We start from the raw sequence: 17098 nt of genomic DNA, 5'->3' as shown, positions 1-17098 counted from the left end.
TCTCTACTTATCTGCTGCCATACCATTCTTTGTTGAACTGCAGACAGCTCAGGGGACCTCCCAGAGGATGACTCAGAACACCAACACATACAAGGGTTTTTCAGTTTTGAGCTGAGGAAGGTATTTTATGAACATTTAAGGTGTAAAGGGCTGGAGTAAAATGGGGAAGGAACACAGGGTAATTCATAAAAACAGAAATTTCCATCAACAAAACAGTTACTTTGCTCCTAAGGAACCCTGTCTTTTGTTAACCCAGAGGACCTAATTTAAGAAAAACGCTGAGAGGCCGCTAAAGAACTTGTTTACGTATAAACCTTCCCCTTGTGCAGTGGGGGTAAGGACACTGAAAAGGCTCAAAAAACTTGCACAAAGCTGGCCTCCAAATGATCTCTGATCGAAAACCTCTTAAATTGTAACTGCTTAGTAGAGTGACTTTCATATGGACACAAAGTTTTGTTTTTCCTGTATCAATTCACACAAGGCCTGATTCCTTTAAGGAAAAATTCCCTCATGTACAATTCATCCTAGTTTCACTCAAGACTGTGGAGGAGGCTCTGAGCTTTTCCACCCTGGACTCTGCGAACCCTCCATGTCCTTTACAAGCCCACACACAGGCCACTCAAGCACCTGACGATCCTCACTGCTGCTCGTGAGATGTGTAGAGAAAGAGGGCCTGGGGACAAGGTGCAGGGGTGCCTGCGAGGATGAAGACCCCATAAGGAGTCACACCCACCCTCTTCCCTCACCACTGTCTGCCTCTGGTCTGTAACTCGACACAGACACCTCCAGTATCTGTTTGATTTCTGCAGTTCAGAACCAGGGCTGCAGTGTGGTTTGCTTTTTCTTCAACTTGGCAATGGCATTTTCAGAAGCCAGATTTTTAAGAGTCGATAAAGGAATAATAAAGGGAAAAAGGAAACAAGAAAAGAGTGTCCTTCTTTACACACTTAAGACACACTAAAAGCACTTGGGGAAAACAATGAGCATAGTGAATCATCCAATCAAAATAACATGATTTGGGCTTCCCTGGTGGTGCAGTGGTTGAGAGTCCGCCTGCCGATGCAGGGGACACGGGTTCGTGCCCCAGTCCGGGAAGATCCCACATGCCGCGGAGTGGCTGGGCCCGTGAGCCATGGCTGCTGAGCCTGCGCGTCCGGAGCCTGTGCTCTGCAATGGGAGAGGCCACAACAGTGAGAGGCCCGTGTACCGCAAAAAAAAAAAAAAAAAAAAAAAACATGATTTTATAATTTCACAAAAAATAAAAACACCTCACCTTGGCTCCCAGTACAGAGAGAGAAATCATTTCAAGACAGAGGGTCACACAGTCGTACGCCCAGCTGGCCAAGACTCTGGGTCTGGAGTTCCTTCCCCAACCACATTACAACATCAGCTTGACACGTCTGTAAAACATCTTTCCTGCAGAAAGTTGGACCCTAAAGATCAAACCCGGGGAGGCACCCTCTCCCCCTCCGAAGACATTTGGTAAAAGCAACATAGTTGACAAGAGCAGTGCTGCCTCAGCAGTAAAGGGCGCTGGCCCATCCAAGGGAGGGAGACCAGGAGCCCAACTTCTGAGAAGCCATCCAGATAGGCAAGGGAGAAGGGGAGGGAGGGGAGAGGCATAAGAACTGATAGAATGGAGACAAGAATTACCTTAGGAATTACCATTTCAATTACAATCAGACTCCGACCTGGCATCGCTGATACTCCAAAAGCCATGGACACTGGGAAAGAAGTGCACTTCTTGAGTGCAGTTTGAGGTTATTTGATCCTTTTTCACCGGTTCTAGATTCCATTCTGCTTGGGAAACTGCAATGACTTCTTTAATCATCCATGGCTTTCCAAAAACAGTACAGGGTGGTGTGACCAGGAAGAGAGGACAGGCAGGCCCACCTGGTAGAGGATGGCTCTAAAGTCAGGACCTGGTGACTGCCCTCTCGTGGCCAGGGAGCCAGCAGAGGGGATCATGTCATGCAAGTGAGGGAAGGTATCAACCGTGCTCCCTGCCTGAAGGGCAGCCTCAAGGCTTTGGTGCCAAAAGGCCTGGAAGAGGCCAGTCTCTCACAGATGGGTATTGGCAAGGTCCTGGCCAAGCAACTGGGCTGTAAGAGTTGGGAGGGCTGGGCTCTGGCCTTTGCTTCCAGCACACAACTGGCTCACACACGCATGCACAGGGCAGGCAACTAAGCAACCAACCCCTGGAAAGTGGTTTCATCGTTTTTTGTTTTTATTTTCCCCCTTTCGATCCGGTCTTCAGCTCTCAAACCTGTTCCTTTAGTTCTGTTTCCTACAGTTGTGAGAGGGTGGTTCCATCACAAATGACCAAAGGCTGGACCCCTCTGGCTATAATGTAGACCTTCCAGTGGGTGGCGCCAGCATAGCCTTGAAGGGAGACACGAACAAGGAAAGCATGTGAATGTCAGGCCTACCCGTGGGCACGAGCAAGGCAGGTCCACCAGAGCTGCCCTCAGATTCACCTACAGACTCAGAGGCAATGCTTGCTCTGGAGGTCTTTTAGCTCTTCCTGGCATAAGTATCCCCAGTTATTATCAGTCCTCTCTGTAACCTGACAGCCAATGGGAGCCACTATGAACCAAAGTGCTTCATCACCAGCCCTCACCTGGGTAATTGTGAATCACCATTCAGCAGGTTTACAAAAGCAGGATGCTCTAGATAAGGCTGATATGGGGCATCAATTCTCAGGTCTCATTTTTTTCAGCAAGAAGACAGACGGGTTCTGAGGGGCGCCAGGACCCCCTATCCAATTCTCCTGAGGTTATACATAATATGGTCTCATTACAGAACTTCCAGATTAACCCAAACCAGTATTTCCTAAATTGTATTCTGCAGACAGTAGCATCCCATAAAATAGTCCAAGGAAAAAGGGTTCCCTGGTCAAGTAAGTTTGAAAAACACTGGATTTCTCCAAGGCTTCTCAGAGCCTTTTGTACACTAATGTATACTATGTTTCAACAAGAAAGGCATTTCCCAAAGTCAATGACTCAAGAGCCCTATTTGCCAAGGGTCTTTCCAAGGGGCTCCTGTTTGCCCCCTAGGGTCACGAGTGATCCGAAGAATCGATTAGGAAACACTGACCTATATCATTTGAGCGACAGGAATAGGCTAGGAAGGTAAAGTTACACAATTTTAACACTTCAATAACTTCCTGATGGAAACATTTCTAGAGAATGATATATACCACCCATCTTTAAACTGACAGCGCTGAACGGATGTGCCCTCTACTTGGTGACTCCAGAAAGGTTACTACGAGCCGTGACTGTACCATCCTGGCAGGTGTGTGGGCTCACCAGCATCAACCTCTGATGCCCGACTGACACCCACGTCATTCTTGAAAACACCGCCCGTCACAGGTTTTCTGGTGATCCCCTTCCCCTCCGCTTTCACAGGATAATGCTTATTTTGTCAAAAAACACAGAACCTGCTTGTCACAGTGCTATCCTTAAGGGTCTCTTAGGTGCAGGAGCTGCCACCTGTCCTGCAGCCACTAAATTAGTCTCCTCCACTGTCAGGGTCTGCTTTCTTGCCCTCATTTTTCACTGTGGCAGCTGCGGCCACTGCTTCTATTTCTGCCGCTGCTTCAAGTGTCCACTGTCCTCCTCCGCCCTCTCCACCTCCACTCTTCTCCTGACTTGCCCGCTTCCCCTTGCTCTGGTCGGTCTCCATTAGTTCTCGACGTTCCTGTCATGTGCTGGCCTTCATGGACACTGCCGACCACAGGGCTCTTTCCCCTCTGGTCAGCAGTCTGCTGGTCACAGCACAACAAGCTCTGGATTTTAAGCTGTTCTGGACCAGCCGCAGCAGCCTTTGTGGCGCAAAGCTTCTTGAATCACTGCCACTCACCCATCTTTTTTTCTTTTTCCCTAATTCTATAATTGGCATTCTGGATGCTTGTGGGAGCCGAAAACATGGAATTTGGATAACTCAAGTGTTTCTGTAGTTGTCTGAACTGTCAGGCGTTTGTAGAACATAAGACAGAAACTTTTTCAAGCACAACTACACACTCCAAACCCAGAATGCCATACAGACTTGTGCAGCGTCACTCCACTAAAGGAAGACAGTTTTGGAATAATTTCCACATAAGAATCCTCTTTTCCGCAGTAATTCTCAAGTGCCAGACCAGCTGTGCTCCATTATCGGTTAATGCTTAATTTGTGCATTATTTTTATTTTTTCATTTTTAAATGGAAATAAAAGTTATGTAACTTGGTTGGGTTAAAGTTTGGCAGTTCGCAGTCTGCATCCGACCTCCAAATGAGATGAGAGGTTTCTAGGGATTGGGGTCTTCCGAATAGATAAAATTAAAAGAAATCAACTGGAAAACCAGTCTGGGCTCTGCCAGGAACTCCAGGGCTCCCCTAGGTTTTGTGAGGCAAGAAAAACAAGGAGGATGATGGTGATGCTTGCTGATTTATGTGCTGCTGCCAAGGAAATTCCACTGTCAAACTGACAGCTACTGACAGCAGTTGATTCAAGGCTGTTTCTTTGGAACGGATTTTTAGAATATCAGGTACAGAACAAGTCACATTGGGAAATCATGGAGCCAAGGGTGAGTGATGACTGTGAGGCTGTGACCTGGCTGTGGGACACACACGGAATGCAGTATTTCCTTGGGTGGCTGCTGCCCTTACATCCTGCCTGCATCATTTTATTAGCAAAATAGGCACAGAAAGGCTTTCCTCAAATCTGAACTGTACCTCCTCTGGCCTGACTCAGTGAAAGGAGTCACTTAACACTGATGCTTTGCCTAACTGATGGTGGGGCCTTGAGGTGGTCACCTCTCCTCCCTGGATCTCAATCTCCTTATCCGTAAAATAAAGGATCACTCTAAATACTCCCCATAATAATTCTTTCTAAATTGAAATCTCTGAAGCCAATGGAGGGAATTCCCTGGCAGTCCAGTGGTTAGGACTCCATGCTCTCACTGCTGAGGAACTGGGTTCGATCCCTGGTCGGGGAACTAAAATCCCACAAGCCACGTGGTGTGGCTAAAAAAAAAAATAAATAAAGCCAATGGACACATACATTCTAAATGTGCATACAAGACATTTCTCTCTGCTACATTTTCTCACTACATCTAAGCATAAATATTGACCTTTTTAATAAAAGAATGCTATTTTTGACTCTACTTAATGAATCTTTGTGAAGGCAATATTTAATTTTTAGAATATTTTTTGAGTTAAAAAGTAAAAAGACCCTCCAGTGACCTTGCCCGCCGGAGGCTCCACCTACCAATATCCCCTGGCTCTAGTGGCATCGCCATGGACTGGCAATGTCTTCGGCACTGGAAGGGAGGGATGAGTTGCAACATGGCCTCGCCGCTGCCAATGGTAAACAGGTCATGCATCCTATGCATCTGGAGGAAAAGACATGGGGGAAGAAAAGGAAGGAAAGGAAAACAAAATAAAACCCCGGAGCACGGGACAGTAATACACAAAAACTCTTACACATATGGCTCTGAGCTTCCTCGCAGCCTAAGCAAAGAGGAAAACAGTACCAAGAACACAATTCACAGTTACGTCCAAAAGACAAAAACAAACTAGTTTCTCCTAAGTATGGCATCTCCTGGTACTGAGACCAGGGTAAGATTTCTTCTATGGTTTTTCCTAAAGAGACATCGTGTAGTTTTGTGGGCAGCATCCTCAATGACAGCCCTGTAGCAGAAACGGCATGAGCTTCATAATTCACAACTATTTCTAGCCACAGTTTCAAAGTAGGTCAAAGGCAAAATATCTAATTGTATTTTAACAAAAGTCTAGCAGAGGCCAACACGTGGTGATCTAAATAGGCAATCTTCTGAGGGTCTGGTCTGACCCAGATAGATAGTTTGCATATCCTTCGGACAACGGTCCATGGAACATTATCACTTACTGTTAGGCTTTTGACAGCAGCAAGTTCAAGTTTATACTTTTTGGCAAGACTCAAGTGAGCAGATACATGTTGCTACTGATTAAAAACTAATGACAGTAAGATCAGCCTCTGATTTTGAAAGCTAAGGAGATAACAGGATATACACCTACACAGGTAACTACTGCACTCCTGAGGGCATAATACTGCTACCAACAGGCATTAGGTGCAACCTGCTGTGCACCAGGTAGAGCTGTGAACCCTGGGGTTGGGGAGGGGCAGGGAGTAGAGATAAAGGGAGAGGTTGGTCTTGCTCAGGCTTCTCTTCCTGTCTAGATGGTGAGAGAAAACCCTAGCGTCTCCTGTTCCCTCCCCTGTTCCCCCTCCTCCCAGCCCCTGCCCTCTAGGGAAGCTCTTTATATGCCCTTATAAAGCAGGGGTAAGAAATCTGACTCCCTGGGCCACATCCTGGTTTTTCCTTCACCGCTTGGGTCCTCTAGAGCCTTGGGATATGGCCCTATCTTCTCCTGCTTCCCAACCCTGGTCTCTTGGTTGCTCCCACAGGCCCTGGCCATGACTCTGTGTCCATGGAAACGCTAGAGCCATTTCAACTGCTGCTATAGTGACAGAAGGAGGACTAGTGTCTTGAGCTGGCCTGTGACTGACTGGTAGTAACACTGGCAGAAGCCCTGACATATGCAGTCTTGAAAAAATCCCAGAAGACAAAAATAAGCGGATGTATCTCTGTTTCATATAGGCCTGAGAGGGGGTGGGACCATGTTCCTCCACATTCAGGATGAGGAGGAACTGACAACGGGATGGAGTGGGCCAGCCCTAGGCAACACCGTGGGGTGGGTAAAGTGGGCCTTGGAGCCCCTCACCCCTTCCCCCAGGGCCTCTCAACAATCAGCCCCCACTGCTTATCTTCTATCCCAAGGCTGCCTCTTGAATTCTGGGCCCACAGACATGTGACTTTACCAGGGTCCAGGGCACAGGGATGTGGACCAAGGGCGGAGTAACAAGGCTGTGGAGGAAGGACAGCCTGGGCCAGGGTGGGGAACAGATGCTCTAAGAAATCAGACTCTCAGGATTTTTGCCTATTTGGGCCACTCCCCTTCCCAAAACATCCTTGAGAACTGCAACAAGATGACTCTGACAGTCTGTGTAACTGTGTATTTAACCCTTTGGCTGGGCTCCTTGGTGTCCCTGTTAAGCAGACTGGTGAAATTAACTTAAGGTTCAAGTGGGAAAACCCAAGATAAAGATCAAGGCCCTCACCCAGAATTATATCATAATTATGAAGATGAAATCATACTAGGGCCCCGAGTTCTAGCCGAAAACAGCAGGATAAACTTCTTTAAAATCTGAGGCAACAGCCCAGCACCTCCACCCTACAGCTGGCAGACAGAAGTTCTTACTTCTAGATGGAAGGATTGTTTTTAAAGGCTTTGAAATTCCTTTAACACGATTCAGCAAATTGGAGCCAAACAATAGTGTCAGGAGGTTAAAGACACAACCCAGAGTTGGTAGGGGTCACAGTTCAGCAAATTTAATTTTTTAATGAAGGAAAATTCATCCTTTTAATTATTCCAAACCAATCCAGGCTCAAAAACCTTCTTCAGGAATGAGACTCAAAAAAAGAGCAATTCAGAGAAAAGTAAACAGACACAAACACAGAACAGCTATGCCCAGTCCGCTGGCCCCAGAGACGGTAAATGTGGGCTCTGGGTACTTGGCCACGGACTGAGATGAGAACCACTACCACACACACTGGGCTGCCTGCCTCAGGCACAGGCTTGTCAGCCCTTTTGTTCCCAAACCTCTCCATGCTCCCAAGCCTTTTGCTTTCCCGGTTCTCTATCTGAAGTTTCTCATTTGTTTTTTTCTGGGGAAAGCCAACCTGGGAGTGGAGGGTGAGGAGAGACCTCTTATTAACTTGCTGTGTCCTTGGGCAAATGACTCTCTCTCTGGGGCTCAGTTTCCTTCTCTATAAAATGAGTAAGCTGGACTATTCATTTACATACTATTCATTCATAGTCTGCCTGCTTTCTACTTGGAGGTAGGGAAGTCAGACTAACGGGATGCTCAGGACCCTTCAAATTTTAGGATTTTACTTCCTTTAATATAGAAAAGTAACTTGCCCCCAGGTGTTAAGGGGAGGAAATACATCTGCAAGGTAACCAGACTTTCTGTAAGTGTGTCTTCAGTAAAAAGTCAGGTCTGTTGGCAAGCAGGAGGAGGAGAGAACTTTAGATTATGTGGCTGACCCCTCAATTCACCCCCTAAGTTGACACACAGGGAAGGCTTTATGACATCAGCCCAGGTACCAAATGAGAAAAATTCTAGAGCCAAGTCCTCTCAAAATTTCCTACCTTACTCCCCACAATAGGTTCTGGTTGAAGAAAGAAGCACTTTTTCAAGGAGGCTTCTTTTGGAAACGGCAGGTAGGTGAACACAGGAAAAAGCTCACGTAAAAGGTGTGATCTGTTCAGAGGTCTTCTCCTGTAAAATGTGTAAAAGAGAAAAATGTAGTTAAACTGGGCAAGCCAGCCTAACTCCGTGACTAACAGAGAGCTCGGCAAGGGTGGGAAAACTGTGGGCGGTGGGTGAAGAGGGAAAAATGTCAGGACAATATCTGAAGTATTAGGTCCATGAAGAACAGTCATGCCAAATCAATTAATAGTAAAATGTACACACACACACACAAACTCTACTGCCATGATTTGTCTGTGTGGGTGGGGTGTTTTATAAAATCCAGCTAAAACAACATATAGAGGGAGAAAAGAAATACTCCATTCATCCTCTCTTGGCAAAGAGACTGAAGTAACAGCAGACAGGGCAAGATAGAAGAAGGGAGGAGGAGGAAGCAAAAGTCGTGAACCTTCTGAGGTGGAGCAGCATGAAGGAGGAAGCCTGTATCAGCTTGTTACACCGAGTATTTGATCATGTAAATAAACGACAAATTTAAAGAAAGGCAGAAGCACAGAAATCATCCAACAAAAGGCCTGAAAAAGCAGTTTTAATTCTCTTTGGAATGGTTCTAGAAGTAAACTGGCCTTCCTTTTCTTCTAGAAAACAACTTCACCTGAAGAAACAGACCATGTCTTCTATAGGACACAGCAAGGAACAAGGAGATAGACCTGGGTTTCAATTCTGGCTGGGTGACCTTAAGCAAGGTACTTAACCTGATTCCCACTTTTCTGATCTGAAAAATGACAGTGATAATTCCTACTTCCCAGAGCTATTATGAGCATCACCAACGAGTAACAGATACTCAGTACCAAGGCACACAGCCTGGCTGCCAAGAAATAACTTTCCCTTTTAATCTTTGTGCTCTCTCTGCAGTCCTCAATGCTCAGGACCCACTCAGCATGAACACAAATGCTAAACACATACTTAGAAGTAAATTATGAGTCTATCAGGCAATCTCGGTGTCCACCACAGTGGTGCCCCTCTTGACACACCTCTTTGGACTCACCCACTTTCTCTCATCAAGTTTGCAACAGTGCACTCCTGAGTATCATTTGACTTGAAGAGTGTATTGTAAAGTGCTTGCACAGTGCTGGGCATAGCAGCGTCTTGGCAGTAATTGTCCATAGTACGGTTCTGACATTTGGTCTGCCCCCCTCTGCACACATGCACGCTGAGTGGCCCTTTCCACACTCACCATGGGTAAGGAAACGGGAACCACCGTTCAGGAAAGCAGCGCCACCACTTGGTGAAAAATGCTTCGGTGAAGCCTTCTGCAACCTCAGGGTACTGGCACAAAAAGCGCTGAAGCCCCTCAGATGACAGGGGTTGTCCGGTCTTGGCAAGGCAGAAAACAAAAGTGCAACAAGACAACACGGAATTACTAATCACGAATGTCACAGGGCTTGATGTTTCCTAGCCATGAAATGGGTAATCGATCAGTGGGAGAATCTGCCCTCTTGCTCACCTTGATCACCAGAGGATGGAGTCTCTCAAATTTCCTTGGGGTGTCTTCCAGGAGCATCACCTTGAGGGGTAATTTCTGGGCACAGCCGGTGCAGTTGGCAGGGATGGGGTCCGACTCATTCTGCTCACACTCATTGGTCCACCAGGGGTCAAAGTCTGAGAGAGGAAGGGATATAGAGAAAGCAGATAGAGCTGGTAAATCTAGTCGCCACAGCAATGGAAGCAGAAAGACATAAGAATAATTTTAAAAGCTAACAGTGATAAGCGCATGTGACCTCTGAAAAGGTACATATCAAATACATTAACCCCAGAGAAGGGAACAGAGGGCTTAGGGGCCAGAGGTGGAAAGGAGAGGTACTTTTCTCTGTATACTCTTCTAGGCTTTGTGGAAAATATTTTTTAACACATACAAGTATCTCCTAAGTCAAATCAACAACTGAAGTCGAACAGTTTGAGGAGCTATATTCGGAGACATGGGGTTGGAGATGCAGTTCTTCCACCGTTTTCTAACCTGCAACCCATAGGTCTGACCCGGCTACAGCACATGGGGGAGGGGCAGGCAGGCAGGGTGGTCCCATTGTCAGTGATGAGCCCCTCTGCATGCATGTCTTCTCTGACACCCTAGGCCCTGGGTTCACAAGTACAAGTGGAGGCCAGGACGGCTCTGGGAAGGAAAACTGAGAAAAGGGCACAGACAGTAGGGATGGAAAGGAGAGACAGGACTTTTCAGGGGCCCATCTTTGGAGTAGAGTGAACTGCATCTGCCCGTTAAGCACTCTGTCCGAGCTCAGGGTGGGGAGGGGCTACTAATCATGGTTTCTAGCCCCAAGGACTGCAGGTTGGTCAGAACTAGAAGAATGCCCCACCCAGACCCTGATGTGACAGCTTGCTGGCTCCCCACACCTTTCTCTGGTCCTTCTGTGAGGGGTTGGCTCTGTTTCTATGCAGCTCTTCTCAGTTTCTCTGTGTTCCTTCCCTCTGAGACTATTCTGTTCATATTATTATTACATTATTTCTTGTTTGCTTTCTGTTCCGTTCTGGGTTTCACCTGTGTTCTCTGAGATAGATGTTTCTTTCCTTTTTTTTTTAAGATGAATTTTCCCCCAATATTTTATTATGAAAGATTTCCAGAATACAGTAAAGTTGAAAGAATTTTGCAGTAGGTATCAGTATATCCACTACCTAGGTTCTACCATTAACATTTTACTATGCTAGTTTTATCATATATCACTGCTACTTTATTGCTTACAGAAGGGATTTAGAGAGACAAGTAGCAGCTTTCTAACCAACAACTTCCTGTTCTGAGTCATACATAAAAGTTAAAGTATAGTAGACAGTACTGTATTGGTCAAGAAAGAGTTGTAACTGTTCACATGTGTTTCAAACAAGTGGGGCTTTTCAAATACCTCAATTAACAAATCACCATCTCCCTTTAGTTCATTTAAATGTTCATATTTTTACTCATTTGATTAGTAGTAAAAGAACTGAGGTATTTAACGTTAAATTGCTTTATATTAAATCATTACATATAATTGAATTTGTGATTGACTTTATTCACAACTAATCCTAAGGGACCAGATACAACATAACCATATAGCACTTGAATTTTAGTATTTGAAGCATACATGCTGGGAGGCTAATGTAACATAGCAGGTCTTTTGAGTGACCATTGTTGACTGCCCAGAATCCCAACATCTCAGTTTTCTTGAATCTGCTATAGTTAACAGAGAACATTTCATGTAAAAAAAATATGCTAGAGAATTGAGATAGATGTTTCTGATAAACTCTAATTTGAATCCAAAATGTTTCACCAGATGGTTTCTGATTAAAACCCAATGGAAACCCAATCAGGAGAGAGCCTACAACAAAAGACGACAGACAACCAAATGTGGCCGAAACCAAGTCAGTTCTTTAAACCAATAAACACATGTGGAAACCGACTCTTAACCACAAAACATTTTCTGTAGTCAGCAGAAGGCAGCAGTCGTGCAGTATAAGAAATCCTCATGGGGGGGAGGGCTGTGTTTGTTCTCAGCACGTCTCCTGAGCATCCTCCATCTCCTGCAGACAGAACCTGTGTTTCCCTGAGGCAGTTGCCACCCACTCTTCTCATCCAGGGGACTACGCACACCTTGGCACACACAGTGTTCACCATGAGCCTCCAGGGGCAACAGAAAACCCTTTCGTGGAACTTGTTTCAGTGGCACACTGAGGCTGCAGTATGCTTTTTTTTTCCAGTGGCATACTCAGGCTGCAATTAAAGTTTTTTTTTCCCCTTCTGGAATATTTTCAAATGTTCCCTATTAGAGGTCAAATATGATGAATTCTTGCCAAAATACAAGAACTCTGGGTAATGGACATACAATGAGGCATAAATAATCACAACAACATGTTACAATTATACAGCATTTCCATTTCCAAAGTACTTGTGAGGGAGGGGGTAGGAAGCGGAAAGAAAACTAACGTGCTCAGCGCCAAGCCCAATACGAGTCATTTCTGCAGGTAATATATCGTTTACTCTTTACCACATAATTACTGAGGAGGCACCGCTATTCTCATTTTACAGATGAGCAGACTGAGACTGAGAGGCAAGAGGGATTACCGAGGCACCTGGGTGCAGTGGGAAGAGCACAGGGGATGCGGTGGGGCGGGGATAAGAGGACAGAGGCTGCTGAGGAAGACTGTGATGAGGACTTCTAGGGCTTCCTTCTAGGAAGGTTATTCTGGATTGTGACTAGGGTGTCCTGGAAGAGAGAGGCTGGGAAGAGGAAGACCCGGTTATACTTTGTTTTTGTCCTTTTTTGGGGGAGGGAGGGGTTGTACTGTGATGAGAGGTGAAATACGAGAGTCTTTTTTCTTTAAAAAAAAAATTTTTTTTTTTGGCCGCAATGTGCAGCATGTGGGATCTTAGTTCCCCAACCAGGGATTGATCCCACACGCCCCTGCACTGGAAGCATGGAGTCTTAACCACTGGACTGCCAGGGAAGTCCCTATAACGAGAGTCTTAACTGAGGTAGTGGGCTTGGGAAGAAAGGGGTGATACCGGAGGCAGTGATAACACAATCTATGGCTCTAAGCAGCACTATGGAGAATGTCTGTGCAGGCTGAGATGGCGCAAGAGCTCCTCATCTAAGGGAGACACTGGAGAGCTGCATATATTTATCATCACATTTTTCTGTAGTCATGTGTCATATTCCAAATGAATCAATTAATTATGACAATCTTCCCAGGAGATAAGAGTAAAGTGTCAGGAGAAATTCTTCTAATTTATACAAAGGTGCTTCATGGGCTAGTAGCAGGCAGTTCTGAACCTAAGGGCATCAAGAGATTATTTTAACTGTAACTTATTTTAGTTTTATTCTGAGCTTTAGATATTCTTGGGATTAACAGGTAGAGATATGTGAAAAGCAGGTGGAGGAAGAAAACCCAAAGAAAGTCAAGAAAGGAAAAGAAAACAATAACAGATAATTTAACAAGGTGGCAGAACACAAGATAGAGATCTGTAGACATGTAAACATCAATAGTGTTCTTACAGTGCTGACCATAATCATTTAAAAATGGAAATGGAAAATGATCTCATTGATAAAAACTGGCAATACATTTAACAAGAAAGGTAAAACTAGAAAATTTTACTGAAAGATATAAAATAAGACCTAAATAAACATATCATACCATGATCCTCGATGGGAAGACTAAATATCATAAAGATGTCAAGTCTACTCAAAAAATACATATATGAACCTTAATACAACTTGGATAGAATCCCATCAGAGTCTCTTACTGGTGAAGGTGCAGATGGGGTGGGGTTGTGACCACGGCATTCTAAAGTTCATCTAGAAGAGAAAATGTGTGAGGATGGCAACAGGCAACAACCCGCCCCCTGACAAATTAACTCTGGGAAATACTTAAGTGCCAGAAGGCATGCCGGGGTAATGCAAATGAATCACGAAATGCAAATGAATCACGAAGTATGGTCACGGCTTAAAACCTACAGCGGATACTCCCCTCAGGGCACAGATAGAGTCAGAGACTATATTAAGAGCCTCATGTGACAGACACTGGGCAGACTGTGGACCCGAGGACCCTCACCTCTGACTGCTCATGGGTCACTGGAGAGCTCGAGCCTCTCTTTGTGCCACACATGAGGAGGGCAGGACTAGAGGGAAAGGGCATTGCTTTGCTCTCTCTGTGTATTTAATATGAACAAGTAATTCACGAAAAATAAACACAAATGGCCTAAAAGAAACACATGAAAAGACATCCAACTCCACTAAAAGGTGACTTAAAGTGAGATACCACTTTTCAGTTTCTTGACTGGCAAAACAACGGCAATATCCAGTGTTGATGATCTACATATGCTGTTAATAAAAGTTACACATCGGTGTAAGTTTACGTAGATAATTTGTTAGTATTTATTAAAATGTAAAATGTGAATGATCTTTGACCCAGCTATTCTACTTCCGAGAATCTATCTTACAGAAATAATAGTATATGTATATAAAAGTGTGTGTATATGAATGTCCCAAGTCTTTTTTTATAATAGTAAAAAATCTAGAAACTGTTCAATTATGGAATACTCACAGAATGGAATAATATAAAATCCTGAAAAGTGTGTATACTGGGTTGAATAGCGTCCCCCTTAAAATTGAAGTCCTTCTGGAACCTCAGAAGATGACCATATTTGAAAATAGGGTCCTTGCAGATGTAATTAAACATGAGGTGGTACTGAAGTAGGGTTGGTCCTAAATTCAATCTAAATGGTGTCCTTATTAGAAGAGGAGAGGACACACAATGACACACAGTGGGAAGATGGCCCTGCAGAGATGGGGACTGAGTTATGCTACCACAGCTAAGGAATGCCAAGGATTGATGGCAACCACCAGAACCTGGAAGAGGCAAAGAAGGATTCTTCCCTAGAGCCTTTGAGAAGGAGAAGAGCCCTAAAACACCTTGATTTTGGACTTCTAGCCTCCAGAACTGTGAGAAAATTAATTTCTATTGTTTTAACCCACTTGCCTTTGGTACTTTGTTACGACAGCCTTGGAAACTAATACAATGTGTCTAGCCAAAAATATGGACATAAGCCCTTTCTTGCATGTGTGACTCAAAAACTATTTTATATTTATAGATATTAAGTATAGCTATCTGTACAGCCATGGAAAAATTCAGAAAGATGTATATCAAATTATTACCAGTGGTTGCTTGGGTGGAAGAGTTAGAGGGATAGAGGTGAGAAAATTCACTTCATTAAAAGTATATTTTTAAAAATCAAAAATCTCATACCTCTTTTTTTGTTTTCGTATGTAAGCGTTTTTTTTGGCTGCGCCGGACGGCATGTGGGATCCTAGTTCCCTGCTAGGGATTGAACCCTCGCCCCCTGCATTGGAAGCACAGAGTCTTAACCACTGGACCGCCAGGGAAGTCCCTGTATGTAAATGTTTTATGTTATTTTCCAAATAAAAATGTCTTTGGAGGGAATTCCCTGGTGGTCCAGTGGTTAGGACTCCACTTTTTTTTTATAACTGTGTTTATTCTTTTTTTATATTTAATTTATTTATTTATTTTATTTATTTATTTTTGGCTGCACTGGGTCTTTGTTGCTGCACGTGGACTTTCTCTAGTTGTGGCGAGCGAGGGCTACTCTTTGTTGCAGTGCACAGGCTTCTCATTGCTGTGGCTTCTCTTGTTGCAGAGTGTGGACTTCAGTAGTTGTGGCACGTGGGCTCAGTAGTTGTGGCTCACAGGCTCTAGAGCACAGGCTCAGTAGTTGTGGCGTAGGAGCTTAGTTGCCCTGCGGCATGTGGGATCTTCCTGGGCCAGGGCTCGAACCCGTGTCCCCTGCATTGGCAGGCGGATTCTTAACCACTGCGCCACCAAGGAAGCCCAGGACTCCACATTTTAACTGCCAAGGGCCCAGGTTCAATCCCTGGTCAGGGAACTAAGATCCTGCAAGCCGTGCGGCATGGCAGGGGAGAGGGGCGGAATAGATATATGTATATGTATAACTGAATCACTTTGCTGTACACCTGAAACTAACACAACATTGTTAACAACTATGCTTCAATATAAACTAAATTTTTTTTTTAAAAAAAAAGGTCTTTGGAAACCATGAAAACTCAAGCTGAGATTGTTACCTTTTAATGTAGAGTTCAGTCATCTTGGAAGGCAGGCCCCTGGAGAGGTACCCGACAGAAGAAGAGGCACTGTGGCTAGGCTGGCGGCCAGCCAAGGAAGAGGGGAGTGATGAGGAAAAAGGATCACTGGAAAGGGGTAGTTTATACCATCCATCTGAATTAGGGGAGCACACTGCAAGAGGAAGAGCTACTTTTGATTTCTCTGCAGGCTTCGTCCTCCAGGTGGATAAAGAATGTGCTTATATTTGGTCTGAAGAACTGAGGAATGGCCAGGCAGTGAGTAGGGGGCAGTGTACAGCTGGGGCTCTTTCTCCCCTTCGCATAGAATTTCCAAAAACAAGGAGAAGTGCCCAGACTTCAACTTGGCCTCCATCTATCTGAAAAGGTTTTATCTGATGTGTGCACTATACAACTGGCTGGAGCCAACATACCACAGAGTGATCAAAGTCCCATGCTAGAAAACAGCCAGTAGCACACAGTAAACCATCCCATGCCAACCCAGGCCGCAACTTTTCTTCAATTACCTAACATGCTGCATCTCACTTCTCTGCAGCCCTCCTCTGCTTCTATCCACTCCTCCAGCACCAGACAGAAAGGCGAGTGGAAGCTGGATAGCGACTTCCTAACTTTCTTTTGATTTCCAAGGCTTCTTTATGCAAGATATCCTTCTTATACTAGCTATTTCATACTAAAAAAAAGGTGTGACAAAGAAGTGAAACTCCACGTCTAAGAGTTCAATAGAACACCATGGTCTGTATTCCAAATTCTCACCGTGATTATGGAATCATTTTGCTGTCTGAGGTGTCAAAAATGGTCTTGCAGACAAAACACAGCCTTGAAGTTAAGAAAGGCAGAAACTGTAACCGCCCAGCCTTCTCTGCAAGTTGGGCACTCTGCAGAACAATGGCGAGCCAAGACTGTCGGGAGGCTTCCTGGTGCCTGAGAGTTGTTTACAAAGAAAACGCACTCAGGCTGGCTCGCTGTGGACAACCATAACATACTCTGGAATTCTAAGTGGAGAGAGTCCTTTTACACAGACTATTAATCTGGTGAAAAGCAAAAAGCAAAAAAATAAAAAATAAAAAACAGATTTCTTTCCAGGACCAAAAAAACCTCCCTCTGGGTAAAAAGGATAGAGAAGAAGAAAGGCACAAAGCCAAGACT

General features: G+C 44.7%; 1 protein-coding gene and 1 long non-coding RNA gene across 8 annotated transcripts in view; one reads left to right on the top strand and one right to left on the bottom strand.

Annotated features, from left to right (window-relative positions):
* Positions 1-1216: 1216 nt before the first annotated feature.
* C10H6orf89 (chromosome 10 C6orf89 homolog) overlaps positions 1217-17098 on the bottom strand; it is a 29066-nt gene continuing 13184 nt past the window's right edge. For 6 of the 7 annotated variants that reach the window (XM_060162750.1, XM_060162752.1, XM_060162754.1 and 3 more), the window contains 5 exons: positions 9802-9956; positions 9532-9671; positions 8237-8366; positions 5250-5373; positions 1217-2382 (listed from right to left, as the gene is read on the bottom strand). In XM_060162750.1, coding sequence (XP_060018733.1) covers positions 2288-2382; positions 5250-5373; positions 8237-8366; positions 9532-9671; positions 9802-9956 — 644 coding nt within the window. In that variant the 3' untranslated portion in view covers positions 1217-2287. Of the gene's footprint in view, positions 2383-5249; positions 5374-8236; positions 8367-9531; positions 9672-9801; positions 9957-13581; positions 13634-17098 lie in introns of all 7 variants that reach the window. The other variant, XM_060162756.1, reaches the window with a different exon arrangement.
* On the top strand, positions 7413-16323 carry LOC132527299 (uncharacterized). Its single transcript, XR_009542942.1, has 4 exons — positions 7413-8308; positions 8937-9040; positions 14574-15296; positions 15683-16323. It is a non-coding gene; the product is annotated as an uncharacterized LOC132527299 (long non-coding RNA).

Source organism: Lagenorhynchus albirostris, chromosome 10, assembly GCF_949774975.1.
Source record: "Lagenorhynchus albirostris chromosome 10, mLagAlb1.1, whole genome shotgun sequence".
In the NCBI taxonomy this organism is placed as follows: Eukaryota; Metazoa; Chordata; class Mammalia; order Artiodactyla; family Delphinidae; genus Lagenorhynchus; species Lagenorhynchus albirostris.
The sequence above is the reverse complement of the archived record's forward strand: the minus strand, read 5'-3'. Positions and strand labels throughout refer to the sequence as shown.